The sequence below is a fragment of the Paramisgurnus dabryanus genome, chromosome 2 (genome assembly GCF_030506205.2).
Source record: "Paramisgurnus dabryanus chromosome 2, PD_genome_1.1, whole genome shotgun sequence".
Taxonomy (NCBI): domain Eukaryota; kingdom Metazoa; phylum Chordata; class Actinopteri; order Cypriniformes; family Cobitidae; genus Paramisgurnus; species Paramisgurnus dabryanus.
In genome coordinates, this window is record NC_133338.1 from 33,532,087 (window position 1) to 33,558,188 (window position 26,102).

The 26,102-nt window shown below is 39.1% G+C and overlaps 1 protein-coding gene across 2 annotated transcripts; it reads right to left on the minus strand.

Annotated features, from left to right (window-relative positions):
- Positions 1 to 207: 207 nt before the first annotated feature.
- On the minus strand, positions 208 to 26,102 carry nkd1 (NKD inhibitor of WNT signaling pathway 1). Of its 2 annotated transcripts, none has more exons than XM_065289551.2 (10): positions 25,909 to 26,102; positions 25,772 to 25,804; positions 25,460 to 25,590; positions 8,204 to 8,261; positions 5,667 to 5,770; positions 5,447 to 5,542; positions 4,283 to 4,430; positions 3,127 to 3,208; positions 2,814 to 2,929; positions 208 to 1,168 (listed from the first exon to the last, which is right to left on the minus strand). In XM_065289551.2, exons 1-10 carry the CDS (start codon positions 25,931 to 25,933, stop codon positions 660 to 662), a joined length of 1,302 nt encoding a protein of 433 aa, XP_065145623.1. In that variant the 5' UTR covers positions 25,934 to 26,102; the 3' UTR covers positions 208 to 659. The 2 variants fall into 2 exon arrangements, with proteins under 2 accessions (XP_065145623.1, XP_065145622.1); XM_065289550.2 differs by having other exon boundaries at positions 2,814 to 2,932; positions 25,909 to 26,098.

Sequence of the window (26,102 nt, forward strand, 5' to 3'; positions counted from 1 at the left end):
GGAGAATAAACACAGGATAAGTGTAAAAAGACACATTAGGCACACATAGATGTGCAGACACACACACACACACACACACACACACACACACACACACACACACACACACACACACACACACACACACACACACACACACACACACACACACACACACACACACACACACACAACACAAACACAAACACAAACACAAACACAACACACACACACACACACACACACACACACACACACACACACACACACACACACACACAGAATTGTATTCCTTCATAAGTGGTTTGATATATCGAAGTTCTTCATTTACTCCACCAAAAGAGGAAAATAGGTGAATCTATGAAAATAAAATTAAAAACAATTGGGCTGAGAAAGAGAGAGAGACAGAGAGAGATAGAAAGAGAGAGAGAGCGCCCTTACTTAATATGTAGATATGTCGAAAGACTCTGCTGCCAAACATATGACTGAAAAAAAAGAATCTTCATACACACTTCTATATACAAATACACACATATTCAGACAAACATTGTCTTCCATTGTAGCATGAACGTGATGCCATCTGTCCTTCTAAGCCCCAACATGGCTATGCCAGAAGATTTAAGATACTTCCATTAAGTCCATTTCCTACGTGTATCTTTGTGATTGGGCAGATCAGCTCTTCAAGACTGATAGAAGTGATGGTAGTGATGATGATGTTCATGATGATGGTGATGTTCGTGCCGCTGGACTACCTGAGCCAGTCCTCCTTCATACAGCACCAAGCTTGGCAGATCTTTCACATGCTCTTTCTCCACTACAGGACCGGACGTCACAGTTGACCCCAGCGCCCGACAGTGCGGCCCTTCTTTAGGCCTCTGTTTGTGCCGTCGATAGGGTCCTGAGCTTTGGTGTGGAGGGGTCTGGTTAGACAGCACAGGGGGAGGGGGCGCTCCTCTTCTCATAACCCGACCGGCGGAGGCCTGGGCAGTTTGGTTGCGTTTAGTTTTGGGGGAGTGGAGCGCATGTGTGTGCCGGGTTAAGATGGCAGGAGGCTCCATGGAGATGGTCTGTGAGCGGCGATGGTAAGAGGGGTACACGTGTCCGTTCTCGGGTTCCTGAGAGCGAGAACGCGTCTGATTGGATGAACGGGTGGTGTGATTGGGTTTTGCAGGCTCTGTGGCAGGAGCGGCTAGAGGAAACAGAAAGATCAAATTTGAGTTGGATATTTTAAGAGTATATAAATGTATAAAACCAATGTGTGTCTTTATGAGAAACGTTTTGTGTCACTCTAAATAATTACCGGTAACATTTTACAATAAAGATGTATTAGTAAACAATAGTAAATGGATTAACTAACATGAACAAACAATGAACAATATAGTTTTTTCAGCATGTATTAATTCTTGTTAAGGTTAATTAATGGCAATATAGTTATTCATGTTAGTTCATGGTGCATTAATTAATGTTAACAGTTACGACGCTAGATTTTATAAATATATTAGTAAACATCGAAATTAACATGAACCTATGGTGCTTTTCCATGGCATAGTACCCCACGTTTTAAGTCTAGTCAGCTCACCTCACTCTGGCTTTGTAAGTTTCCATCGAGTTTAGTTACACTACGGAGTATTATGTTTTTTGCTGTCTACTGGTGTGACATCATACAAGTGAGAGCGTTGTTGGTAAGCTATACATTCCCAAACATTCATTTATTTCTCAGTCTGCCACAAAATAAAAATTGACCACCACAAGTAGATGTTTGCACATCACATTTATCACTACCTCTGTCTCAGTCGACACTAAGCCTCATTTAAGTTGCATTTAAGCATATGCCGATGTGCGTGTCACAAATATGCAGCCACAAACGCTACAAAACTGATATGGTGTTCCTGATTCTCAACCTGTGGATGTTTTTCATCGCTAAAAGGGAGTTTGGGAACTTACAGCACAGCACAGATGACAAGAGGTTTACGCGAGACAGCGCAAGCTAGCACGAAGGTAAAGCTAATCTTTACATTATAGCGATAACACTGGCAGTGACGATTCTCTCTGTCCAATCAGTGATCTACAGTGTTTTCGCATCACGTTTTGGTATCAGCTCGGCTTGCTTGAAACTAGAAGTCTTCTCGGATCCAAAGAAATGTACCCGACCTGAAATTACCTGAATCACTTTATACCCAAACCTGACGTGCATAAATAAGTTTTTTTTTAAAGAAAGACCCGACCCGAGACAAACCGACTCGAACCGGTGGCAATTTTTTAACCCGACAGGATCCGAATGTAAATGGCACCGACGTGTGTGCAGTCTGCAGCCCTGCACGCAGCAGTCAGACAGCTGGTGTCGCAAAAAATTTGGCTTTGTTGTTTTACTTTGTTATCTGACGATGACACCAAGGTAATCGCAAAAAAAGTACATTTAAAATTGACTGACACGTGTCTCAACAAAAATTTACCCACCGCAACCCACACAATGTCTCATGCGCTCTTGGCAAACAGAGTAAAAGGTTTGAAAAGGACATTGACGCAAGAGAGTTCGGGTCTTCGGGTCTGTTCTGCAGAAACATTCATTTTAAATTACCCGAGACCCAATGCCGCTATTATTATACTATCTAAGTGGACCTGTGAAGACCTCTACCTGGAACCCCAAAAGTAAGCTGACCTGACCCAAACCGTGGGGTACTATGCACTGGAAAAGCGGCATAAGATTAATTAATGCTGTTGAAGTATTGTAGTTCATGCTGGATAATGTATTCATTAATTGTTAACAACTTTGTTGTAAAGTTTTAACTGATGGACTTGCAGGATCTCTTTATTTGCTGGGATCATGACTTTACCTGTTCCAAAGCGGGATGTGTAGTTTTCTATTCCAGCCAGGTCAAGGTAATGGTTTCTTCTCTCCAAGTTCTCATCTACAGAGGGCTGCTGGCCACCCTGCTGGTTGTGGTAACGCCTACTACAACAAGATCATGTTGTTATGACCTCAAATACATTGCTCTGACATAATATACTAAATCCATTTTCTATTTTAATGTCAATTTTTAAAAGCTTTGTGGAAGTCACTGAGCACTGATGAAATAACTCAGAACTGTAAACAATTATGAAGATAATACAGATAATATTATAAAGTTGATATGGCTTCACAAGTACCTGAGAAAAGCTCTTGACTTTTTCTCTGAAGTTTTGGTGTCTTCAATGCACTTTTCCCCTTTATGTCTGGGATGGGGAGTATCTGAGAGAGAGAGAGACAGAGAGTTTATCAAAGAGAACTGAGTTGCACAGCATCACACACGCACACATACTGCAGCAGATTTAAAGACCAACCAAAATAAGAAAGAAACCTTTGTTCCCTGTTTTTTATTTACTTTGAAGGTTTATAAAAGAAGAAAAAACAACAATACTTCATTTACTCTATTTTAAACCTCAGGCCTCATATAAATCTAAAAAACACACAAACACACACACACTGGTAAATTTGCATGAAGTCTGCTGCTGCTTTCAAAGGCTCTGCTCTTTTAAAAATATAATTGGTATAAATAGCCCAGATGACAGCACAAAACAAACAGAAGTACTTCTTCAAACTTCTCTCCATCAAAGTTTTTAACCAAGTAACACAGAAGGTTTGGTTAAATGTGGATTTATTTATTTTTCAAAGAGAAGACTGCACCTTTCATCTCTCTCCCTATGTTTGGTCTTCATTTCATCATTCCTGTTTTTGTCTATGAGCTCCATTTACAGAAGATACAATTATAAGACTGAATATGGAGAGCAGAAAATTTTTACACCTGGTTTTTATATCCAGCTCTATTGATCCATCATGAGAGGTCAGCTGACTTAGGCTAAAGTTTGCGCTCTTATACAGACTGAAAGAATACATAGATTGCATTTCATGATTATTTAATTCCTAAACAAAAACTCATTTGAATATCGGCAGCAATAATCAACAGACATAACATGCAACAGGCACTAGCCCTGAAAAGGCGTATTGTGCAGAACACGGTATAGCTTGGTTGTAAGTAAACTGACTTCAGTTTTTCCAGCTCCTGCTGACCGCCACCAACTTTAGTAAATCTAGACTGACCGCTGTAGATGAGAACATGGAAATGCAAAATATAGATGGAAACTAACAGGACGTATTGACAGCTATATTTATTGTATAAACTGGACTGCAGTGGTGCTCTGATGTTGTACAGTTACAATGTATCCAAGAGCTCAGATCCGACCCATAAGATTAGCAATTGTGTTGTGCAAATTGCATTTAGCAAAAAATTGAAGTATTAGCAGCAGCGGTTCTGTCTCTCTGTACCTGGATTGGTCTGGGTGCAGTTCTTCCACCTCTGGCTGGAATCTGGGGCCACTGAGAGTTTCACTCTGAGAGTCTTACTGCTGCTGGGGGAGTGGTTCACTGACGCGTCCACCACCTCATATATAGTGTGCAGCAGACTGGTGATGTCCTGAGGGGGGAGACAGGACAACAAAATGTATTACTTTAAATTATTAAAGTGTTACTTGGCAATCTTCATTGATACCAGACATGCATGCACCGTGAGTCTGTATGTATGGTACGAGAGCTCATGTATTATTCATCAATATTCAGAACAGATATGTCCATAATGTGTTAATCAGAGTCTCCATAGCTGTAGGGGTTTGTGCACACCAAAACTTTTAAACGCGACTGAAAACGCCTAGAGGATGCCGAATGACAGCTGTTTTTCAGCTGAGTGAAAAAAAACTTGAAAAAAACGTTTTAGCTGACTTTAATTGGCCAAGCTGTTCTTTGCTGGTTTGCCAGCTTGGCCAACTGGTGCTAAGCAAAGAAACTGACTTGACCAGGTCAGAAGACCAGCAAAAGCAAACCAGTTAAGGCTGATTGAACAGTTTGTTCTAACAGAGAGTACATTTACACCTGGTATTATGATGTGTTTTGATAGATTTTAAAATATTGTCCTGGTACATTCCACATTAGATCAGAAGGTGGAGAATAGGTGGTCTTTTGTGGCAGCTTGACCACATGAAAGTCTACACCACAAAAGCAATCTGCTTGAATGTGTTTTTACCTCTGAATGTGGTCGAAAGTCAAACCACGCTCGGGCATGTTTGACCCCCAAAGGGTTAGGGTTAACCCTAACGTGATCACGCACAAAACGACTCCAAATAAAAACACAGACTTAACATTACGATGGGTTCTAGGGTTAAGACAGTGCTTTACTTCCTGCTTTTTTTAAAACAATCGCATCTTAATGACAAAAGCGCGCCCGGGCTCGGATTGATAAAAGTACAGTGTGAGTGCGTGCATCTGGGGGAGTAGGGCATGGTTTGGTTTGGATAATGTGAGTGTGCCCTTAATGTCAGGTGTAAACAGAGACAAGTCAAAAGTGCATCCATTAATTGTATTCTGTCAGCAGACTTTTGCATGACAAAAGACCCATTAGTCACTGTTTGCACTAAGCAGAGGTCACAGTTGTCTTACCTCTCTCGTGACCTTGCCATTGTTATCGAAATCGTAAAGGGTGAAGGTCCACTCCTGTCTGTTATCTTCTTCTACTGATACAGCACACTCCACCTCCTGATTAATAAACAACAATAGATAATCAGTGCTTTAGATTAATAATACACACATGCCGATATATACCCTGAAGGGTGTGTGTTGTGTTTGTAGAAGTGTGCATGAGTGTGTTGTTTATAATCACCTCAAACTGTAATTGTTTGTGTTGGCCGACAGTGGCAGAGGCCTCAGTGTCCTGCATTCTCTCTTCCACACTGCAGCTGTCAGTCTTCTCAGGAGGCAGGGCCACTACAGAGGGCACAGATTCAAATAACATTGTGAAAACTTGTAAGACATGTTTAAAAACACTTCTCAATCAAACATCATCTATAATGTGTGGGATGCGAGACGCAAAGTTAAATCCTGCGAGTAATCTAAAGCGAGGAACACGATCATATCAGTTCATACACTATAGCCATGGATGTGCATCTATGAATAAACTGTTCCGACAGGGCAATGTGTAACTGAATCAAGTGTGTAACCAATTACCAAAAACCACTGAAAAACCCATACTGGCAGACTAAAATTGGGGAGTACTTGTCCTTCTAAATGTATTTGGTACACACGGTACTGACAGTATGCATGGTATAAATGGCACAGTAAAGCACAACACACAGTCATCATGCCAAAACCCTTTCTTGAGAAGTTTCATCTCTTTTTCCAATTTATCCAAATAAAGCAAAAAAAAAAAAAAAAACTGTTGGTAGGCAACTAGTCGACCATCCCGATTAATGTCTATTAAGGCTCATCCTTAGAATTTTAATTTAAGCACGAAGTATTCCATCAAAAGCTAAACACATCTTTGCCAAGTGTGCAAATCTGCCTTACTTCAACAATCACAATCTAGGGCCAGACCTCAGACACATTTCCTTGATGTCTTATTTGTGTCTACAAACGACAACTAATTTCAGAGTCGATTCTGATTCTGTCGGCATTACTCCTGGACTCAAATCCCAAATTTCAAAGGCAGTTTGTCTCTCTGTGCATTGTGGGTAATAAGATGGAGATGTTTTAAACGACAGCAGATCTAACATAGCTCAGCGAGGACACGGCTCAGCATCAGACTGGGTCCTGCGGGCTAAATCCTCCCCCCCTGCCCCAAATCCCTGTGCTTTGAAGTTCTGTTCTCAAACCTTTTGGCCCAGGATCAGTCCGTCTGTAAAACAGAATCTCTAATTAATTAAGCAAAGTCAAATCTGAAACAGTGTTTGTTGTACGAGCCAAAAGGATAGGCAGACACAACAGTATCTCTCTCTCTGTCTTCACTCTCGCTCTTTTCTCATTCACTTCTCTCTGCTGATCCACCAAGATCAAAGAAGACCTATCCTGTCCCTCTGCAGAGAGAGGCAAGGGAGGATGAAAAAAGAGAAGAAAAGCACCAGAGGATGAGAGCAGTCGTCCCAGGGAGCTTTTACGGGTTTTTTGGAGGGAAACAGCGTCAGATCGGGGCTTTTGATCAGGGCCAGAAACTCAAAGGCAACGCTGAGCTCCGGGGGCCTATGCCTGCCTGCCAGCCGGCTCACAATATACTGGAGGTGTTTATCTAGAGGACTAACAAATGGTCACAAAGAAACCAAAGACACACATACACAAAAAGGAAGTGCTATCGCTTATAGTAATAGTCAAAGGGCTTCCCCGTCAGGGGTGATGAGACCAAACCAGCTACAGAGCATCAGTGACAGAGCTTCAAAACTGCCTGCCGTTGTACCAAAGGTTGCTTTAAATCTAGCAGTTCACTGAGATAAGTGTTTAAAGGGGACATAGCTAGAAAATCTGACTTTTTCCAAGTGCTATAATTGGGTCCCCAGTACTTCTAGCATCATAGAAAATGTGAAAAACAACAACCCAGTAACTTAGTTTTGGTAAACCATTCTCTGCAAGCATTTGAAAAAAAAAACGGACATTGAAATTTGGCTCCCCTTGTGATGTCAGAAGGGGATAATACCGCCCATAAATCTGCACTATCCAACCACAGCACTGCCATTTAGTGCAGAGATCAGCTCATTTGCATTTATAAGGACACACCCAAAAATGGCACATTTTTGCTTACACCTACAAAGTGGCAATTTCAACATGTTATAATAAATTATTTATATGGTATTTTGAGCTAAAACTTCACATGTGTACTCCGGTGACACCAAAGATTTATTTCACATCTTAAAAAAGTCTTGTGAAATGTCCCCTTTAATAATAACTCAAATGAAATGTGTTTCTTAAGCGTGCATCCCAGACCCCCAAAAAGTTGAACTACCTGTAATTTTCTGTAATCTGTGCATTCACACATCCCATAGAGATCTCAAAGACACCTGACATGACATGAAATTTGATTGTAATCGTGTACTTGGTGAAATATTTTCCACAGTGTCATAAGTTTGCTAATATCTGTGATATCTCTCTTGAGAATTTTTTTTCTGGTTTATCATAAACTAGCGCATCGTGCACCATAACATAAATTAAGATGGCGATCATAGAGTCACATATCACTGCGAAGAAAGATGCATCATCACTATGACACACCCCTTAAGGGCACGTTCTGGTACTGATCGCGGCAATGTTACTAGGTACTGATACTCAAATCGATCCTGAGATCAATTCCAGTACAAGTTTGCATTCACACAGAAAGCAGTCTGGCAATTATGGCAAGTGGTGTATGAGATAGAGCAAGGTGATGAGATGGTTTACCTTCTAAACGATAGTGATCATCACTAATGCCCTCAGCGTAACCTTCATCCAATGGCTCCTGCAAAGACAGACAGAGAGAGAATTAATAAACTTGCAAAAAGCAAAATTTTACAGACAGACAAAAAAGTGCCAGGCTAAAGCCATGAAACTTTTCAAAACAACAAATGCAAAGTGCAGACTGGATTTGAACCTTCAATTCTCACATGAGAAACAGCTCAAATGTGTATAGCATGTGCACAAACTACTAGACCACAAGCCCAAAGACAAGGTAACCATACTTAACATATGACATCACAGTGCATGAATGAGAAAAATGAAGAGCAGAAGTGACAGAGCCTGTATGAGAAAATAGAGACCGTCTAGCAAATCCTATTAAAGACAGTACAGCAGGTGCGGGAACTTTAAATACTGATCTTGCACAACAACATCCAGAAAGAATGACATCATTCATCACGTTTCCATAAATATATCTAATCCAAAGACCCTTGCACTCTGACAGGTGATTTTTTGTTAATCCTCAATTCATTCATCACGGAAATCAGCAAGAAGTCTCTCATCTAAAATGATCCCCCATCCCACTTTTCCATACATATACATAAACAGATCTGGCCAGAAGAACATTATTGTCTTTCACTCACATGCAGCCTCTTCATGACTATCCTGCTGTCTGTCTGTAAGAGTTTATCACTGAGAATAAATTACTCTTGACCAAAAATTGACCTTTAAACCTCAATTGCAGTCTGCAGCTGCGTGTACTGTAGTGTACATCTTGATTCTCCCTATAAGGGGCTGCTTTGTCTTTATCTACACTAGACAGCTACACTAAATGTCCTACTGTAGTGCCTCAAGCCATACACTGCCGTGCACACAAGCACACACGTTTACCATAACACTCGAGCCGACAGCACACTAGGGGAATGTGCTAATTATGTGTTGTCTGGATGATGGATGTGCTGTATTTTAAATATGAGTTTCTCCGAATTGGATGAAACACTGAACCGGACGCTTGCATTTTTTCTCTTTCGATCACTTAAGGTCAAGTTCGGACAAAATGCTAGAATTAGGCACTACTTGGCCCTTTTAAATCAGTGTGCTGTGTTTGCATGAGTGTGTATTGATATGAAGCAGTCCTTTATTCCGCAGGACATTGAGAGCTGTGAGAAACTCACTAATCCCAAAACTTCACCTTTAAGAGGCGTTTAGCAAAAACACTATGGCGTCTGTCCGCCCCTCTCAGACACCCTTAAAAGGCACTATAGAGCCCTGTCTTGGTCACATGCACCCACAAATCATCACCCTCACCCTGCCTAATGTCTACTTATCCCAACGCCAACTATTCAGTCTATACCACGTCTTAAGACTGAAGTCCAACAACTCTCCCAGAGTTGTCACAGGCCCTGTTTGCACTAGAAGAGCACCACATTTATACTGGCATTTCAGAAAAGATTTCCGTCCACACTATACATGACTGTAAACTCATGAAACATGATCATTTACACACATGTAGGCATGCGTGTATAAGTGTAAAAGCCCTTATTGCTTTAATAATAGCTTGCCTTTTGCACATGTATGCAGCCACAGTGTTATAATTGTTTTAACCTTTTTCAGCCGTTTGTAACTGAAACGCCTCTGGCGTGAGCTTTTAAACTACATATGACAGAAGAAGTTGACAGAGCACACTGCTGCAGGCAGCTTAAAATGTGCTCTATATATCATTCGTTACGTGTTAAAAACACATCAGTTCATAATCTGTGGCAAAAGTTGGCGGCAATAAGGGCACTACTTCCGGCAAAACCCTTTTGGAATAATGTAGGGATGCACCGAATGTTCGGCAACAGAAATGGAAAAAAACAAATTTTTGGTGTTCGGCTGAACAAGTAAGACTTTAAAGAAGAATGAGGTCAAATAGAGAGGCGCTTTAATGCAGCAAACATGTTGGTAAAAGCATTTTAAAGTGTCTAAGAAAGACGCAAAAACATACAAGTTTCCGTAATCATTTAAAATCAAGACATCATGAACACCATGCTGCCTATGAGAAAGACATGGCGATCCTGGATATTTGTTTGTTGAATGCAAAAAAGCATGAAGAACGAGAGCTGGAATGTTAAAAAATCATTAAATAATGTGAAATAGATATAGTAAAAATGACATTCTGAAAGTGCAATTTGTGTTATGGTGAGAACATCTGCAAAAATTTGGAAAATGAAGAAAAACAGTCAGCTGTTCTGTATTCTGCCTTCATAGTTTTTCATTTTATTCGCTATGACCATGAAGTTTCCTTTCGGTGCATCAGTAGTGTAATGAGGGGCTGAAGAGGGATCTATACACACTCAGCAGGGTTCAGGCCAGGGTTTGTGTATAAAGAAGCGCTTCAGGTGACTCTAACATATGGAGACTTGATAAAAGCAAAAAAGGGCTTGCGAGAAAAAGGCTTTTGATTAAAAGCATTATTTTGTAATTTTATAGATGAAATCTTTTGAGTAATCTTACAGATTATTCATTTTTTTGTTTGAGACCTTCTTGTATCTAATGCAGCACACTCTTTGTCAATAGAGGGTATGCAACGCCGTCACTTTTCCACGTGACCACACCAGAGCACTCCCTGATGAGTGGCAAAACATTCAACAAAATGGCGGGTTTTCATAGCAGCTGACTATTATCAGCTTAAATTGAATTTAGTTGACCTTAACAGTGACCCTAACAACTTACCAAACAACCAGTAGTCTGTGGACAGTGCCATATGGCCAGACATTGCTTTTCCTAACAAATATCATATGTTTGTCTTGCCTAACACTTAGGCATGGGCCGGTATAAGATTCTGGCGGTATGATAACCTTTAGCAAAAATACCACGGTTTCACGGTTTTGCCATTGCAACACTAAAATGTGTTATTTTTTAAATGCCAGGTAAAAATAAAGCCTTTAAATTATAATATGCTTTCAAAAAATATATAATATTTTTGTAATGTATATTAAATGTAAACATCAAATCAATCACATGACTTAATGATTTAATGAATTTTGTATAAACACAGCTCATACCTTGGAGACGGTATCACAGAATATTTCAGTGGTTTTGAAACCTTGACTGTTTAAAACCTCGGTATACCTTGAAGCCGGTAATCGGCCCATGCCTACTAACACTATTAAACCATCCCATAATAGATGTTTTTTTTTATGAAGGCTCACTGACAAAACTTTGCAATAACACAGAATAAGAGTATTCATTGGTGTATCTTTTATAGGATTTTTTATTCCAAAATGCTATGCTAATGCTGTCGCTCAGACCTTTTGCCACTCAGTGGGCATAACCGTAGTCACTTTCATTGAAGGTGACGTCATGTGCATACCCTCTATATTTGTTTCTAGCCTGTGCTTCGAACGGTTTATAAATATTGGAACAGATGGAACAATGGCGTTTCTGCTGTGGGTCTTTTGCCTCACAGGCATCATGAAAAGGCCTGTGAAACATAAACAAGGGCTTCACTTAATCTGTGCCAGCAACCAGAAACTCTTTTCCAGACACCATGTTTCACACTCTGTGGAAAACCAACCAGATCTGTCTGTTTCAACACCAGCCAAAACAGGAGAGAAGTTTTAGTACTTTAATACAAATACACGCCCATAGAACACAGTACAACATTACTTGACTGCCAGTATACACACACACCAGACACCCACTGTGTTTTTGTTGGTCTTGTGATCAGTGATCAGTGGAAGTATATAAATCTTTCAGTATGAAAATGTTAATTAAAGGGATAGAGGAGCAAAGGAGCCAAAGGAAGCACGCTTGCATTCCATCTGCAATATTTTTGTTACATTTGCGCAAGAAATGAATCTCTATAGCTATTCCAATGTCTAGCTATTTTTTCAGGCTCTTGTTTCATGAGTACATTTTTAACATGCTTAAACAAGCCAAAATTAGCTAAACATCTCACATGCAGCATCACATATCATTGTCAGATTTAAAACAATAGACCAATCAGATGAGGGGGCATTCATCTGACTGTTCCATTGTTTTAAACCTGACATCGATCTGTGGCCATGCATGTCCAATGTTTAAGCTTTGTATTAAGCCCTATTCACACAAGATTAGTATTACCTGGTAACCTCTAGTCATTTTTAATAATTGTGGAGGTTGTCCGTGATCTTTATCCCGTGCAAATGTATGTAATTTGTAATGTAAAAAATTTTCGCTGACCACAGAAGTGCTGTAATAATATAAGTCGTATATCATTTTTCAAGGCTTTGTTACCTGTGCGCGATTTTATCTTTCTTTTAATTTTTCTCTGTTTGTGCATCTCTTGCACTGCAGCTTAGTGCTACCTAATGATTAGTCACGACTATTCATTTGCAGAATAAAAGTTTTTGTTTACATAATTATTATACACAGTACATCAACAAATATTATGTATATATAAATGCAAACACATGTATGTATAGTTTTAAGGAAAAAATATATATTCATATAATAAATAATTATATTTATATATGATATCAATTATATGTAAATATACAAATGTTTATACACATGCAAACATTTCTTAAATATATAGATGCATGTGTGTGTGAGCATTTATACATAATTATTATACACATTACACTCACATTTAATATGTAAACAAAAACTTTAATTCTGCAAACGATTAGTCGCGACTAATCGTTTGCAGAATTAATTGTTTCAATTTTTATGCATGGAAAAGGTAGCTTTTACCGTGTGTTGTGGCATCGCTTGTAGTTAGGAAAGCGTGTTACATGTCAAATCCAGGAGATAAGATCAAATTATAGGCTTCACTTATCCTGTGTGAATGTGCCACACAAAATTCAGATGTATTGGGGTAATTTCTAAATCACACGAGGTCCACAGATAATACAAATCCTATGAGAATATGGCTTTAGAGTTTATTCAGCGTGCAACAACCTTAGACAGGTTGTTGTTACACTTAGTTAGTTTATATACACTTTGTTTCATTAACAAAAGTCATTTTTAAGACCAAGCAGAATAAACTGTATTTCAGTCAAATGAAATCACTTTCGATACGTATGATTTGTGCACATAATAAAAATTTTAGCGTAACCTTAAGACATTGTGTGTAGACGACCGCTATGAAACAAATTAACAAGGTGAATGATGATAAATTTACTGTTTAGCACACAACAGTACAGACTAGTTGCTGGCCCAAGCTTCAAAACTTGGAAACCGTGCCATCTGTTTATAAAAGTGTGAGTGTGTAAGGGTCATTCTGCAGTCTGGCACTGGTACATGAGTTTGTTAGCGTACTACAAGAAAGCTACACAGGGAAAACTCCAGGGAGATATCCAAGGGGAAATCTCATCCCCAGACAAGGTTAAGTGCGTGCATGTGTCTGAATTAAATCATGGGTGTAAATGTGTCATTGAATGGCTCATCATTACGGTAGGTGTCTGCATCTGTATCTGTAAATCTGAAAGTATGTGAGTGTGGGAGTAGACGAATGCAAACTCTGGTGTGTGTGCATAATGTGGAAAGTCCCACACTACTCCATGTCTGTGTTTTCTGTCTGCTCGCCACACCACAAGAGCTGACGGACAATTTACACAGCTGATGACAGTTCTACATGATCACAGGCCAAGTGCTCACACACACACACACACACACAGGCATAAAATGCACGCACGGTTATGCATGATCATTCGCCAACCCTGTGCTAGGCCAGAGCCTTGGAACTTCATCAAACCCATGAAAACCTAATTAAGACTGTCTCTCTCTCTGCGTCTGTCACCTTCACTTCTCACTCACACCACGGCCTTAATCATATTAACACAAACGTTGTGAACTGCAGCCAACCTGAACCTCTCCATTTAAGGCCCAAAGACACATGCACAGGTACCATATTTTACCTGTCAGTATGCTATCCGACTGAATTCTTTTTAAATCTACTGCGTCTGTTATCATGCTTAAGCATATACAGTTACGCACTCTCAGATCTCATGAGAGGTATCTATATGCTACCGCAGCCCCCTGTGCTGAGGGCACGACAAAACAGCCCTTACTATAGCAATCCAAAAATGACTCCTAGTACTCCCCCCAGTACCCTACATACTTTCCTACATGTGAGGATAAAAGAGTCTGGAGTTCAGTGACCTACATAAGCACCCCATACTTTATGAGCAGAACACACATCCCAAATAACCTGAAACACTGGAATGTCAGCACTGCATGTTAACCTAAACTACTGAAAATCCAGCTCTACATGCTAACCACTAAACAGTTGATAAACAGCACTGCATGCTAACCTGAAACATTGAAACATCAGCACTGCGTGCTAACCTATAACAGTCAATCAACAGCACTGCATGCTAACCTGAAACACTGAAACATCAGCACTGCACTGCACCGCACTGCACGCCAACCTTAACTACTGAAAAGTCAGTCAACTGCGCCCTAACCATAGGGAGCGTGCACACCAAAGCTTTTGCGCCTGCGGCCGGCTCATGTTTTCAATTGTTTCCAATGGAACACTCCACTATGGTACACGGATCTGGTAGCTGTGCTGAAAAAGTTGATAAAGTCAACATTTTAAAATAACTTTGTATGTGTTGCTTCACTGCCGATTCTTGCCATACTTCCGTTGCCTAAATGTGCTCCCTTACGCTGCCACGTCATCATTGTGTACAAACAGTAAAAGGGTTATGATACAATGTAGTGCTGTTGGTTAGCAGCCTTATTTTTCTAAGGTTTCGTTATTTTACCCCTTTAAAGTGTCCGAGAAAGATGCAAAAACACACAGCACTACAAGTTTCCTTTATCATTTAAAATCAATACCCTTTGTTGAGCTTTATTTCTCTGTCATCTCATGTAAATCTTATCCGCCGTGACCGTCTCTCTCTCTTCCTTTGCTCATGCTTGACCGTGCATGCAAGTTTCTTAAGGCATTGTAATGAATAGGTTATTTGCATTTTGCAAGTGGCTGGTTGCCGATTCTAGTGACAGCAGTGGCAGTTCACCCCTCACTCAAGTGGCAACGCCCTTAATTATGCAGAACTTTAAGGCTTCATATAATTTAAATGGATAAGTTAAAAACATTTACCCCCCTCACAGGTGTCATGACGGGCATAATTACATATAGACCAAAAACACTTTTTTTTAAACTTATTATTTACTGCTGTAAAGTTGGGCATTTTAACATGGAAGTCTATGGGAATTGACTCCCTTTTAGAGCCAGCCTCTAGAGGCCAATTGATGAATTGCAGTTTAAATCACTTCTGTATTAGATTCATCAGAGAGATCGGAAGGTTGCCCCTTGCATGCTGTTATATGCTGTGTGTGTGTATATATATATATATACATATGTGCTGTTGCTGGTTGTACTGTATTTCTTCAGGTAATGTTAGTGGTTAACAAACTAAATACGGAGTAGCAGTAGGGGACATACAGTATTTATGCTTAAGTATTGTGAGGCTGTCACCCTTACTAGTTAAGAATGACACGATATAAATGACACATTTCTGTTTGTGATCCCCTGTAGTGTATTACGCCTTATTTTGGCAGCTAATCAAACAGCAAAGAAAGAATTGCTACACAAACAGAACACAAAAGAATGAAAAAGGATGCAATTCATAAAGTGAGATCATGCTGTGAATGTGTGTGATGTGTATTTGTCCCTTTAGGGCTTGCCATGGAAAGCATGTTTATGTGCATCGGGCTGTCTGTGAGGTTTACAAAAAAAATACTTACAGTACATTTAATACACACAGGCCTGTTTGCTTTAGTTTACTACTTGTATCATTTATTTAAGTTCAAGCTTACCACAGAAAACACTCAATTTACCTATGCAAATTACCTTTGAATAAGCATGTATGCCTTTGTTTTCGCAGACCACATGTTGAAACCGATCACATTTTTTGGGTGGGAACAATATGGACAATATAACTTATATTACTTCAGCATTTAAAGGCGGGGTGCATGATTTTTGAAAAACACTTTGGAAAACGAAGTCGAGCCGAGTACCAAAACAAACTTGTATTCAATCAGCAGTAAGGGGCGTGTCTACTAACAGACATAGTTGCCTGGGTTGCGTATGTGTGTAGCAAGTCTATTAAAAAAAAGGTACAGATTCTATTGGGGTATGGGCGTGTTTGTTTAGGTGATTTTAAATATCAACATTGGCTTTCAGAGATCATGCACACCGCCTTTAAAGCAATACCTCAGAGAAAAATGAAAATGACCCGATCATTTACTTATCCTCAAGCCATCCGTAGGTAAATCATGGTGTAATTTAGATTTTAAGTGAAGGTAAGAAGGAGCTCATTGCTCACTGTCAATGTTTTATAAGTCAGTCCCACCATCAGCCTGGTGGTTTTTTGTGGGCCCAAAGAACAGAGTTAGTAGCACTATTAACTCAGCAGGAAGTTCAGTGGAAAAACTGTGAGCTCAACGTGTAGAAATCTAATGAAACACACACAAACCTGAGAAAAAAAAATAGTGGTGTAACGTCAATGTGATTGAACTAAACTCAGTGTGTGTAACTGAACTAAATACTATATAATAGAATAGTGGATTTAACATTTAAACATCATACATTTTAAACATCAAATTTTAAATGCATGTTTTTATGTATTCTTCTCACTTTAAATACTTTGGTGAGTTAATAAGAATAAGGTTATACTCTAGTGTAGTTTCCAATTCTCATTATTAACTGGTTGGTTAGTATTAATGTTACTGAGATATTGGCTGTTTATTAATACTTAAAAAGCACATATTAATGCCTGATTCTGCAAAACCTTATTCCACATCCTTAATCCTACCCAATTCCTACCAATACCTTAACTTAACAACTACTTTACTTAGTATTAATAAGCAGAAATTAGGACTATATTGAGGCAAAAGTATGTAGTAGTTAGTTAATAGTGAGAATTGGACCTTAAAAGTGTGACAAGAATAACACTTTGACAGTATATGATTTATTCAAGCCGTTTCAAGCCTATCTTTGTAGTATGTACTAAATAGGTAATTAGTAAAAACTAATTAAATACTTTTTGGAGAGAGTAATTTGTACAGTAATCTAATTACATTATTGAAGATGTAATTAGTAACTATTAATTACTTACTTTTTATGAGTAACTTACCCAACACTGGTTGAAAGAGATACTATCTACTAGAGATACTATCAAACCAGGATAGAAAGAGAGAGAGAGAGACAGAGAGAGAAAGAGAAAAAAACAGAGAGAGACAGAGAGAGATGGCTTTGAAGCACTGAAAATAAAGCAGTGTTTCTCGTTTGTTCTCTCCCTTCCCCTTAGGTGATCCCTTCTTTACCCTCTTTAAAAGCAGAGAAAAGGAATAACTAAACTGCCCCGAATACAGAGAAAAGACATTTCAAACATAGTGTTTCATTTTAAAACGCCGGTCGGTTCCTCTCTAAAGAACTTTAAACACCAGAGTAACCGAGAGCTGGGGATTTGTGGTAACAGCTAGACAAGTCAGAGATGTACCAAATCCTTCAAAATGATTATTTCATTGGACTTCTAAGACAGACAGCAACATGACTTAAACATAGTTACAAAAAGGAAGAACTTATTAGATTTTGTTACCGTGGTTTTAGATGGAGATTGATGATGAGCTAACAGCTGATGAAAGGAAGAATGAAAAAAAACTGCAGTTAACTTTACATACAAGTAAACCAATCGGTGCTTAGCATACTAGTAGAACTTTATTTACATAATGCCTCCAAGACAAAACTATCAATGCTATTGGGCTTACCTGGTGTAAATCACAATACAAATGAGTAACTACCTCACCCCTTAGAAGTAGAGAAAACTCTTAAATGTGTCAAAGCAGCTGAATAAATACGGGTGTTAAGGATGCCACAACACTTTCCAGAGCTTTGCTGCTTCTCCCTTTAGGTGTGGGTGTGTGTGTGAGGAAATTTGGAAAACAGAGCCCAATTCTCAGCTGTTAATCCCAGCAGCTCAGTCCACACATTCCCACCACATACTTTGATCTCTAGAGCACATCCGGACAGACATGCTTTAATGCACCACACACACACACACACACACACACACACACACACACACACACACACACACACACACACACACACACACACACACGCTTTCTCCCTTTGGACGCACCTAGCCAGGCACAGTTTTGGTCCCCAGCACACCCCCATACCACACATACCTGCACACTATTTTTACACACACTTACACTCAAAAGCACACCACTCCTGCATTACTCATAGTCAAAAGGAAAAACACATACAAAGCACAGGCGAACCATTTAAAACACCCTGAACTAAGATGACTTTTGAACATTTAGCAGTTTAGTATACCCTGCCTAGTTTTCTATTGAACTTATGAACCAGCATTGGATGTCTACTAAGCCAAGGTAGCATCCAGACATCTTATTAATGGTAATCCCAACACAGATGTGGTAAATGTGTTGCCCATCTCAGATCCAGACTATTAACAAACCTTAATTCATTGAGCTGAACTCATATACACAATTAAAGTGCACCAATTATTTGATTCATGATTTTACATTTCCTTTGGTGTGTAAGTGCGTATTAGTACATGTTAATGATATGCAAATGGTACAAATCACAAAGTAAACGATGATGCGAGTTATCGTTTCCAATGTAAATCTCTTTTCTTGGACTACAACAAACACAACTTTTTCTAATTCTTAAACCAACATTCTAAACCAAAAGCACATTAAGTGAATTCAGTTATGTTACCATTAGGGTAAGAACCCAAAGTTTTTCCTTCTGTGCATTGTTTGGCTATGCTGTTTAGAATGATCTGACTCCCAGATGAGCGTCACTGGCTATTAGATATACTGAATTGGCCAAAAAACGGCAAATGTGATGTACTGTAGCTGACCGTGTGAAACACACCGTAAAACGAAGTAAAACAAAGCTCAAATCCTGTGTGATGGTCGATCGTCATCTTGGTGTACCTAGCTTTTAGCACAAACAAACGTCTCATACAAAAAGTGACATAGCAGCCACCTGCAGGTCTCACACTCTCTGTCCATCTATTTCTCCTCCTTCTCCCCCTCCATCCTTGTCTTTCTTCCGTCTCATGGGAACCCCTCAGCAGCCCTACACTAGTGCCAGGTGCTATCCCACTCCCCAGAGGGACCCTCTTCTCTTCCCCTTTTTTAATGGAAAGAAAAAACATAGCCTTTTGTTCCCTCCCCCACCTTCTTTTTTTTCAATCTCTTTCTGTCATCCTTTCTCAACCAGCCCTGGAGAGTGATGGTGAACCTGACATCTTGAACAGAGAAAGAAAGAAGTCTAAGGGTAAGCATTTAAAAACCGCACTTGAAGCAGTTGAAAGAAATACTTTGCATATAGGGAAGGGAATATAAGAAAAAAAGCGAAGGGAAATATTCATACATTTCCATTCTCTGCACTACAGTGACAAAGTTTACATGCACCCCCATAATGTATGTGATTATAATGAGATTTTGAAAACATTGCGGTTACACCTCGATCAAAACAATGCAATTAAGCTCATAATCGCAACAAGTGTAATCAGATTAAAACATGTGGCGTATGGCGATTTTAAGTGCAATACACGGCCAGGTAAACACACTTTAATCACACTTTAGTCTTTGCCACGCACCTTAAGCACAATTTTATAGTAAACTTGACATTAGGAAGTTTTCCCTCATCTCTTAACACGAGTTGCTGTCAGCAATCTTTTGCCTACATCAAGAAACAGCGCAAAGAACGAGACAGCAGCGTATAAAGCCATTACAGGCAGTGTCATAATATTTCTGTCTTGATCACAGCACTGAATAACAAAATACATCCATAGGAACATGTTTGTCATTTAACATAGTGGTTCTCAAACTGGGGGCCAAGGGGGCCCAGTTTTATGACATTTTATTAAATACATTCATTTATCATGAATTCTGTGTAATTAAACCTAAAAAAATAAGGATACTAACCAACAGCAATACTTTGTATAATCTAATATGTTTTGTTTAATTAAAATGTTGGGTTTTACAACACATTTGCCACACATTTACTTAAGGAATGCACGGTACACAAGGGGGGCCGCACTCTGAAAAAGTTTGAGAACCACTGATTTAACATTAATAAATTAAAACCGTGGACAATAACACACATATATGTGAGTTCTAGGGCTGTGACGATAAATCGCGTGTCCCATTAAAAAGATCTGTCTGAAATCGATTCTGAATCGCAAAATTTGAAGAACGGCAATATTCTTATAGACATTTCCTGGAATAGTGTTTGTCATGGTACTTATTCTGTGACACAATTGGAGTTTCTGCATGAGCGCGCCCTCTGGCTTTTGGATGTGCAGGGATGTCAAAGTAATTCATTAAAATTCATTTATTGAGAAAACGCACATTAGCACAATTAATTGTTACAGCCCTAGTGAGTTCATCACTTGTTCTGTGCATTTGGCTATATGAAAATATCCACAATTATTAGCGAATAATAAAAAAAAATTAAACATGCATGTAAACAGGTCAACATCTTACTGCGATTAACTGCTTACTCTGATTATTAGAAATAATCACATAATTGGTGTACATGTAAAGGAATTCAATAAGATGTAGTCACTGTTGTCGGTAAAGATTTATATTCAAGTACTGGTATAAGCATTACATCCAAAAATAGTCCCTGAAAAAGTTCACAAGAACTTCTAAGAAAATTTTATTTAGAATTACAGAGCTCTGTTTGATCTTGGCTTCAATGCGTTTAAACGATTGGGTCGTTGAAACCGCTCTGTATCAGTCTGTATTTACCATCACTGCTCAAAGTCTTGAATAAAGCCTGGTTTTATAGCCGACCGACTGGCAGATTTTGGGGTATAGTAAAGTTTCCAAAACAGATATAGTTTGGTGTAGGGTATAGGTATTGACCTAGTTTAGAACTGTAGTGCCAACTGGTTTTAAAGCTTTGATAAACCCATATTTCAAAGCAGTAACATTGTCTGGTTTTGGCACTTTAATATCGACTGATCTAAAGCTATGATGTCAAGTGTTTTCTTTGATAGTGTAATTCTGACTGGTTTTAGAGCTCACTGTTCTCACTAATTAAAAAAGCGGCCTAATGTCCAAGAAGACTGGGCACTGGATTAAAAGGTCTCGTCTTATGATGCTTGATAACTGATGATGATAACTCAAGTGGTTGGGGTTCAAAACGGCTAATGGGGTAATGGGACTCTAACTATCAATGAAAGCATCTGGACATAAATTATGGGAAAATGATAGGATTGGACTTAACCCCACACCACCCGCATGAGCACCACAGACACACGCTCTGCATGCACTAACCTCTAGGTCATGACTCAGACCCTTACAACTTCATAAACTAGAACTTACAGCATAGCAGCTGCCAGACCAATGCAAGTTGGGCTGGAAAATGTAATTAACAGTGCTACATAAGTAAGTCTTCTTTGGGAAGGCCAGTTAACCTAACGCAACACAAACACACTCATCAGACAGATTCCTGGCTCCCCACTGTCCACACCAACTCAAACCCATTTACAGCAGAAACACACACAGCAGCCCGAATTTAAACACATGCTATAACTAACTCCAGGTAGCCTCTATTAATATCTATTAGTGAGAATTATAAATTGTCATCTATAGAGAATGAGGCCATTCCTATGATACAGCAAGCGCTTTATCACTCCTATTTCAGATTTCTCTTTCAAAAAAGTAAAGAGATTTACAAAAGCACAGTTTTTATTACTACAACTTATAACTGTTTTTGACTAAAGTATCTGTTTTTATAAGACCTACAGATTTTTGTTTTCTATAAGCACCACAACATTCAAAGAAAAGCCACAGAGGCGGCCTCTGGACTGAAAACCCAGAACCATAAAAAAAAAACAAATGAATAAAATACAAAAAAAACACATGTTTCCATTTAAGACCCCACGCTCTGATCCAATCATTATTTCTTTCTGGAATAATAAACATAATGTTTAAAATCATTCTCAAAGGATTAGCATGCTGTCTGAAATGAAAGAGAACAACACAAAGATGCAAATCCCTCCAGCTATACCAGCCTTAAATCACTCCATAACATTTTTTACTTTTCCTGGAAATGCTTTATGTCATCTCAAAACAAAGTAAATACATCCAAATAAATATTTACGAGCGGGGACACCTACCTATACTCTTCTACATTCCTTCATTGCCACAACACTCCTAAAACTATTAGGGACACACTTTTCAAATACTTATTTAAAACACTTCTGCCAAGTCATTCTTTCAGCGAGTATCCTGAAGCCAGGCCAAATCACTTCACACCATCTTGGAAAAAACACACTCCCTCAGTACTCCTGTCATTTCTTAAACGCCTTTTTAGACCATTATAAGAAAAAACAAACAGGTTACGTTAAAAACTCACCTGAAGGCTAATGTAGTAATGAAGACATTTAATGTAAAAGAGAAAAAAAAACATTTCATGTGTTTAAAAAGTGTGATTAGGTGTCAGTATCTGAATATAAAAGCAGGAAGTTTTTGTCAAATCAATCTTTGTAGTTTGCTTAGTACAATATGATCTCTCCAACATCAATAAAACCCCCATTTCATTGCAGAGAGTGAAAAAAGCCATAAACATTAAACTGTGTGAACTTTGAACCAAGAAAGTACCATGGGTTTGGCCTTCCAAGCTTATTTTTTCCTTAAAGGGGCCATGTCACAAGACTTTTTAAGATGTCAAATAAATCTTTGGTGTCCCCAGAGCACATATGTGAAGTTTTAGCTCAAAATACCACATACATAATTTATTATAGCATGTTAAAATTGCCAAGTTGTAGGTGTGTGCAAAAACGTGCCGTTTTGGGTGTGTGCTTTAAAATGCAAATGAAGTGCAAACACTGATCACAATGATGGTGGTTTGGTGCAATTGAAACTCAATTGTGCTGTGAATTATTTTCTAGGGATGCACCAAATCCAGATTATTTTGGAAACCGAATAACGAATCCTACTCGCATCCTTATTGTAAACAATGTCCACAACAGTTTTTTTTTCAATTTATTTAATTTTAACTGTAATAAAAGGATAGGCAACATTATGCCAGAATGACAAGTGGGAAAAACTATTTTGACAATTATCATAAGCCTATGCATAATGAAAGCGATGCGGTGCGCTAGTTTTTTCCAGGTGCGTCCACAAAATGTGAACCGCCCCTAAGGCTCACAGAAAAAAAATCGCTTATCTCCACGTCAGCACCTGATGTGTGTTATCAACAGCCGCGTGACGTCGACCAGCGTAGCGCAAGCCCAGGTGGAAAAAAATCTAAGATTCGGCCGAACCCTGCCAAAAAGCACAGTATTCGGCCGAATCCGAATCCTGGATTTGGTGCATCCCTATTATTTTCTCTCTCTATCTTTCTCTCTGCACTAAATGCCAGTGCTGTGGTTGGATAGTGCAGATTAAGGGGGGTATTATTATAATAAGAGCTCCTTATGACATCATAAGGAGAGCCAAATTTCAACTACCTAGTTTTCACATACTTGCAGAGAATGGTTTACCCAAACTAAGTTACTGGGTTGATCTTTTTCACATTTTCTAAGTTGATAGAAGCACTGGGGACCCATCATAGCACTTAAACATGGAAAAAGTCCGATTTTCATGCCGTGGCCACTTTAAGATGGCAGAATGTAAAAATCTAAACTATTTCTTTGTGATGCAGTATGCATATTACGTGCCAATATAAGGTTTTTAGTCACTGCTGACCTACAGAGTAAGAAAATAAATGAAATGCTATTTTCAGTGACTCTGGAGCAACATAACTGTAAACTCCCAGTGTCAGATACAGGTTTGTTTGTCCACATTCGAAGATTGGGTTTTAAGAAGTCGTGGTTACAACCTGCTGCTGTTAAAGATGGCTGTTTAATAGCAACCTTTTGGATTTCCTCTCTTTTTTCACTCTCTACATCTCTAGCTATCTCTCCAACCCTCAAAAAGTCTTTTGAGTCTCTGCAACAGCTCTTGACCAAAAGAAGCTTACTCTGAGGTATTTTCAGAGCATTTCTCCTCTTCTAAACGACAGTGCTCTTATGCGTTTACCAGGATGCCAAATCTGAGACAGACCGGCCCTCCCTCCACCCCTGTCTCTACTTCACAATACAGCGCTGTCACCAGCCTGTCAGCCTGCAATGCTTTCAAGCCGCCGTGATCTATTACCTACAAAGAGAACTTGCATCTGTTCCTAGCCCTCACACAGTTCTTCCCACCACGTTCAAATAAACCATTTACCCATGCGAGCAGCCAGTGAAAAAGTTGACGTGCCTTTTGTCTAAACATGACTGCTGTAACGTTTTTACTTGTTGGGCAAATTCCCGTTAGAAACACAACACTTCTTTTCCTTAAAGGAAAAAGATAGAAGATAGAAGTTCACCCTTACAGATTAACCACATGGATTTCACGCTTTCACATGTGATCACTTTTGGGATTTGACATGGGATTCAGAAGAATATGTTCCAAAACCACATGTTACACATGCGACCACATGTAAAATTCATGTGGCTTTCTGTAAGGGCAAATATGTGGGCTGCTTTGTTTAACATAGCAAATTTATTTATTTGTCTATTGATATTTGACCTCAACAAGATGTGCAGTCAGAAATAAACAGTCTGAAGCTCTTCGCAAACTTGACATTTCCCCTTCGCATCGTTCAAAGAAATAACAACACAAAATCTCCTCCTCTGGCTTCAAAGGAACCAAAGAGCGTTTTAACAGACATCATTAAAGGGTGTCGGGGAAACATGCATTCAGAAAATGTTTCTCCTTTAATCACTGCTTGAAAAACCTCTGGCTTTTATAGTTGGGGTTAAACTACAGACTGTTTTCAAGACTAAACTTTTGTTCAGAAAACAATGGCACGACAAAAGTGCTCGTTTTAAGTCAATTGGGTGGTCTAGGAGCGCGTGTGGTCAAGTACAAGCGGGAAATGACGTTAATACAACATAAATATATTTAGAACAAGCTGCTTTAAAATAAACATTTTAAGAAAATAAAGTGAATTCATGCAAAAATAGATTTTGACAGTAGGGGTTTATCAAGACTGCAGGAAAAAAAGCTTTTGATGTGTAAAATACAAATAACATTTTATCAATCAATAGCTAACGTATGTCACCAAAACATTGGCTTATATGAATTGAAGGCGTAGCACAAGTAGCCCAAGTCCATCCTAAAGTTCAACTTTCACAAAGTCCACCATTCTCACACCTTTAACATGCAAGTGTGATAAAAGTTATTAATTTGCTTACGTACCCGTGCAGAAAGTCCGCATGTATTCTTCTGCTGTTGATCTACACGAGAACTCGAGCAGTAATACTTCTGCTTAACCATCCAGTCATCCAATCCTTTCCTCGCCAAACATGCGTTAACTACAAAGCTATCGCCTAAAACAGAAAAAAACACATTTTACACCTCTTTTAAAGGCTTAACTTTTCAACTTTTGTTTCCTAACCCTTTAATTGTTTACGCCAAATGTTTAAATTTGCGACATCAACGTGAACTTCGCTTTATTGTATTAGCTAAACATATTTCAATCGTTCAAATTTTTTACACAAGTCTACTCACCTTCAGGGCTCTCCCTCGGTTTACAAATAGCAGCTTCAGAAAAAGAAAAAAAGCGTCGCATTACTCAAAAGAACTACATCTCAGGAGCTCTAAAAATCAAAGAGTGCCTTTAAAACACCAATAAGATCGCATCTTACCATGTTTGGAGTGAAGTTTACCCATTTCTCTGCATCGGAGAGCGATTTAGAAACATCAGAAAAGAATAACAATCCAGAAAGAATGCGATATTTCAGAGTCCGCGAGAAAGCGCGCCGGTCGCGTACACATCCACCAACAGCGGTGCAGGATCGAGTGATCTGCGCTGCTCCGCTCAGCGCGCGTGATTGACGCC

Coding starts and splice junctions, on each gene's coding strand:
- nkd1 (XM_065289550.2), bottom strand. CDS start 25,933: ATGGGTAAACTTCACTCCAAACATG. Junction 8,262..25,459: donor CATGCGGACTTTCTGCACGG/GTACGTAAGCAA, acceptor CTGTCTTTGCAG/GAGCCATTGGATGAAGGTTA. Junction 3,209..4,282: donor CTGCACCCAGACCAATCCAG/GTACAGAGAGAC, acceptor TCTCTCTCTCAG/ATACTCCCCATCCCAGACAT.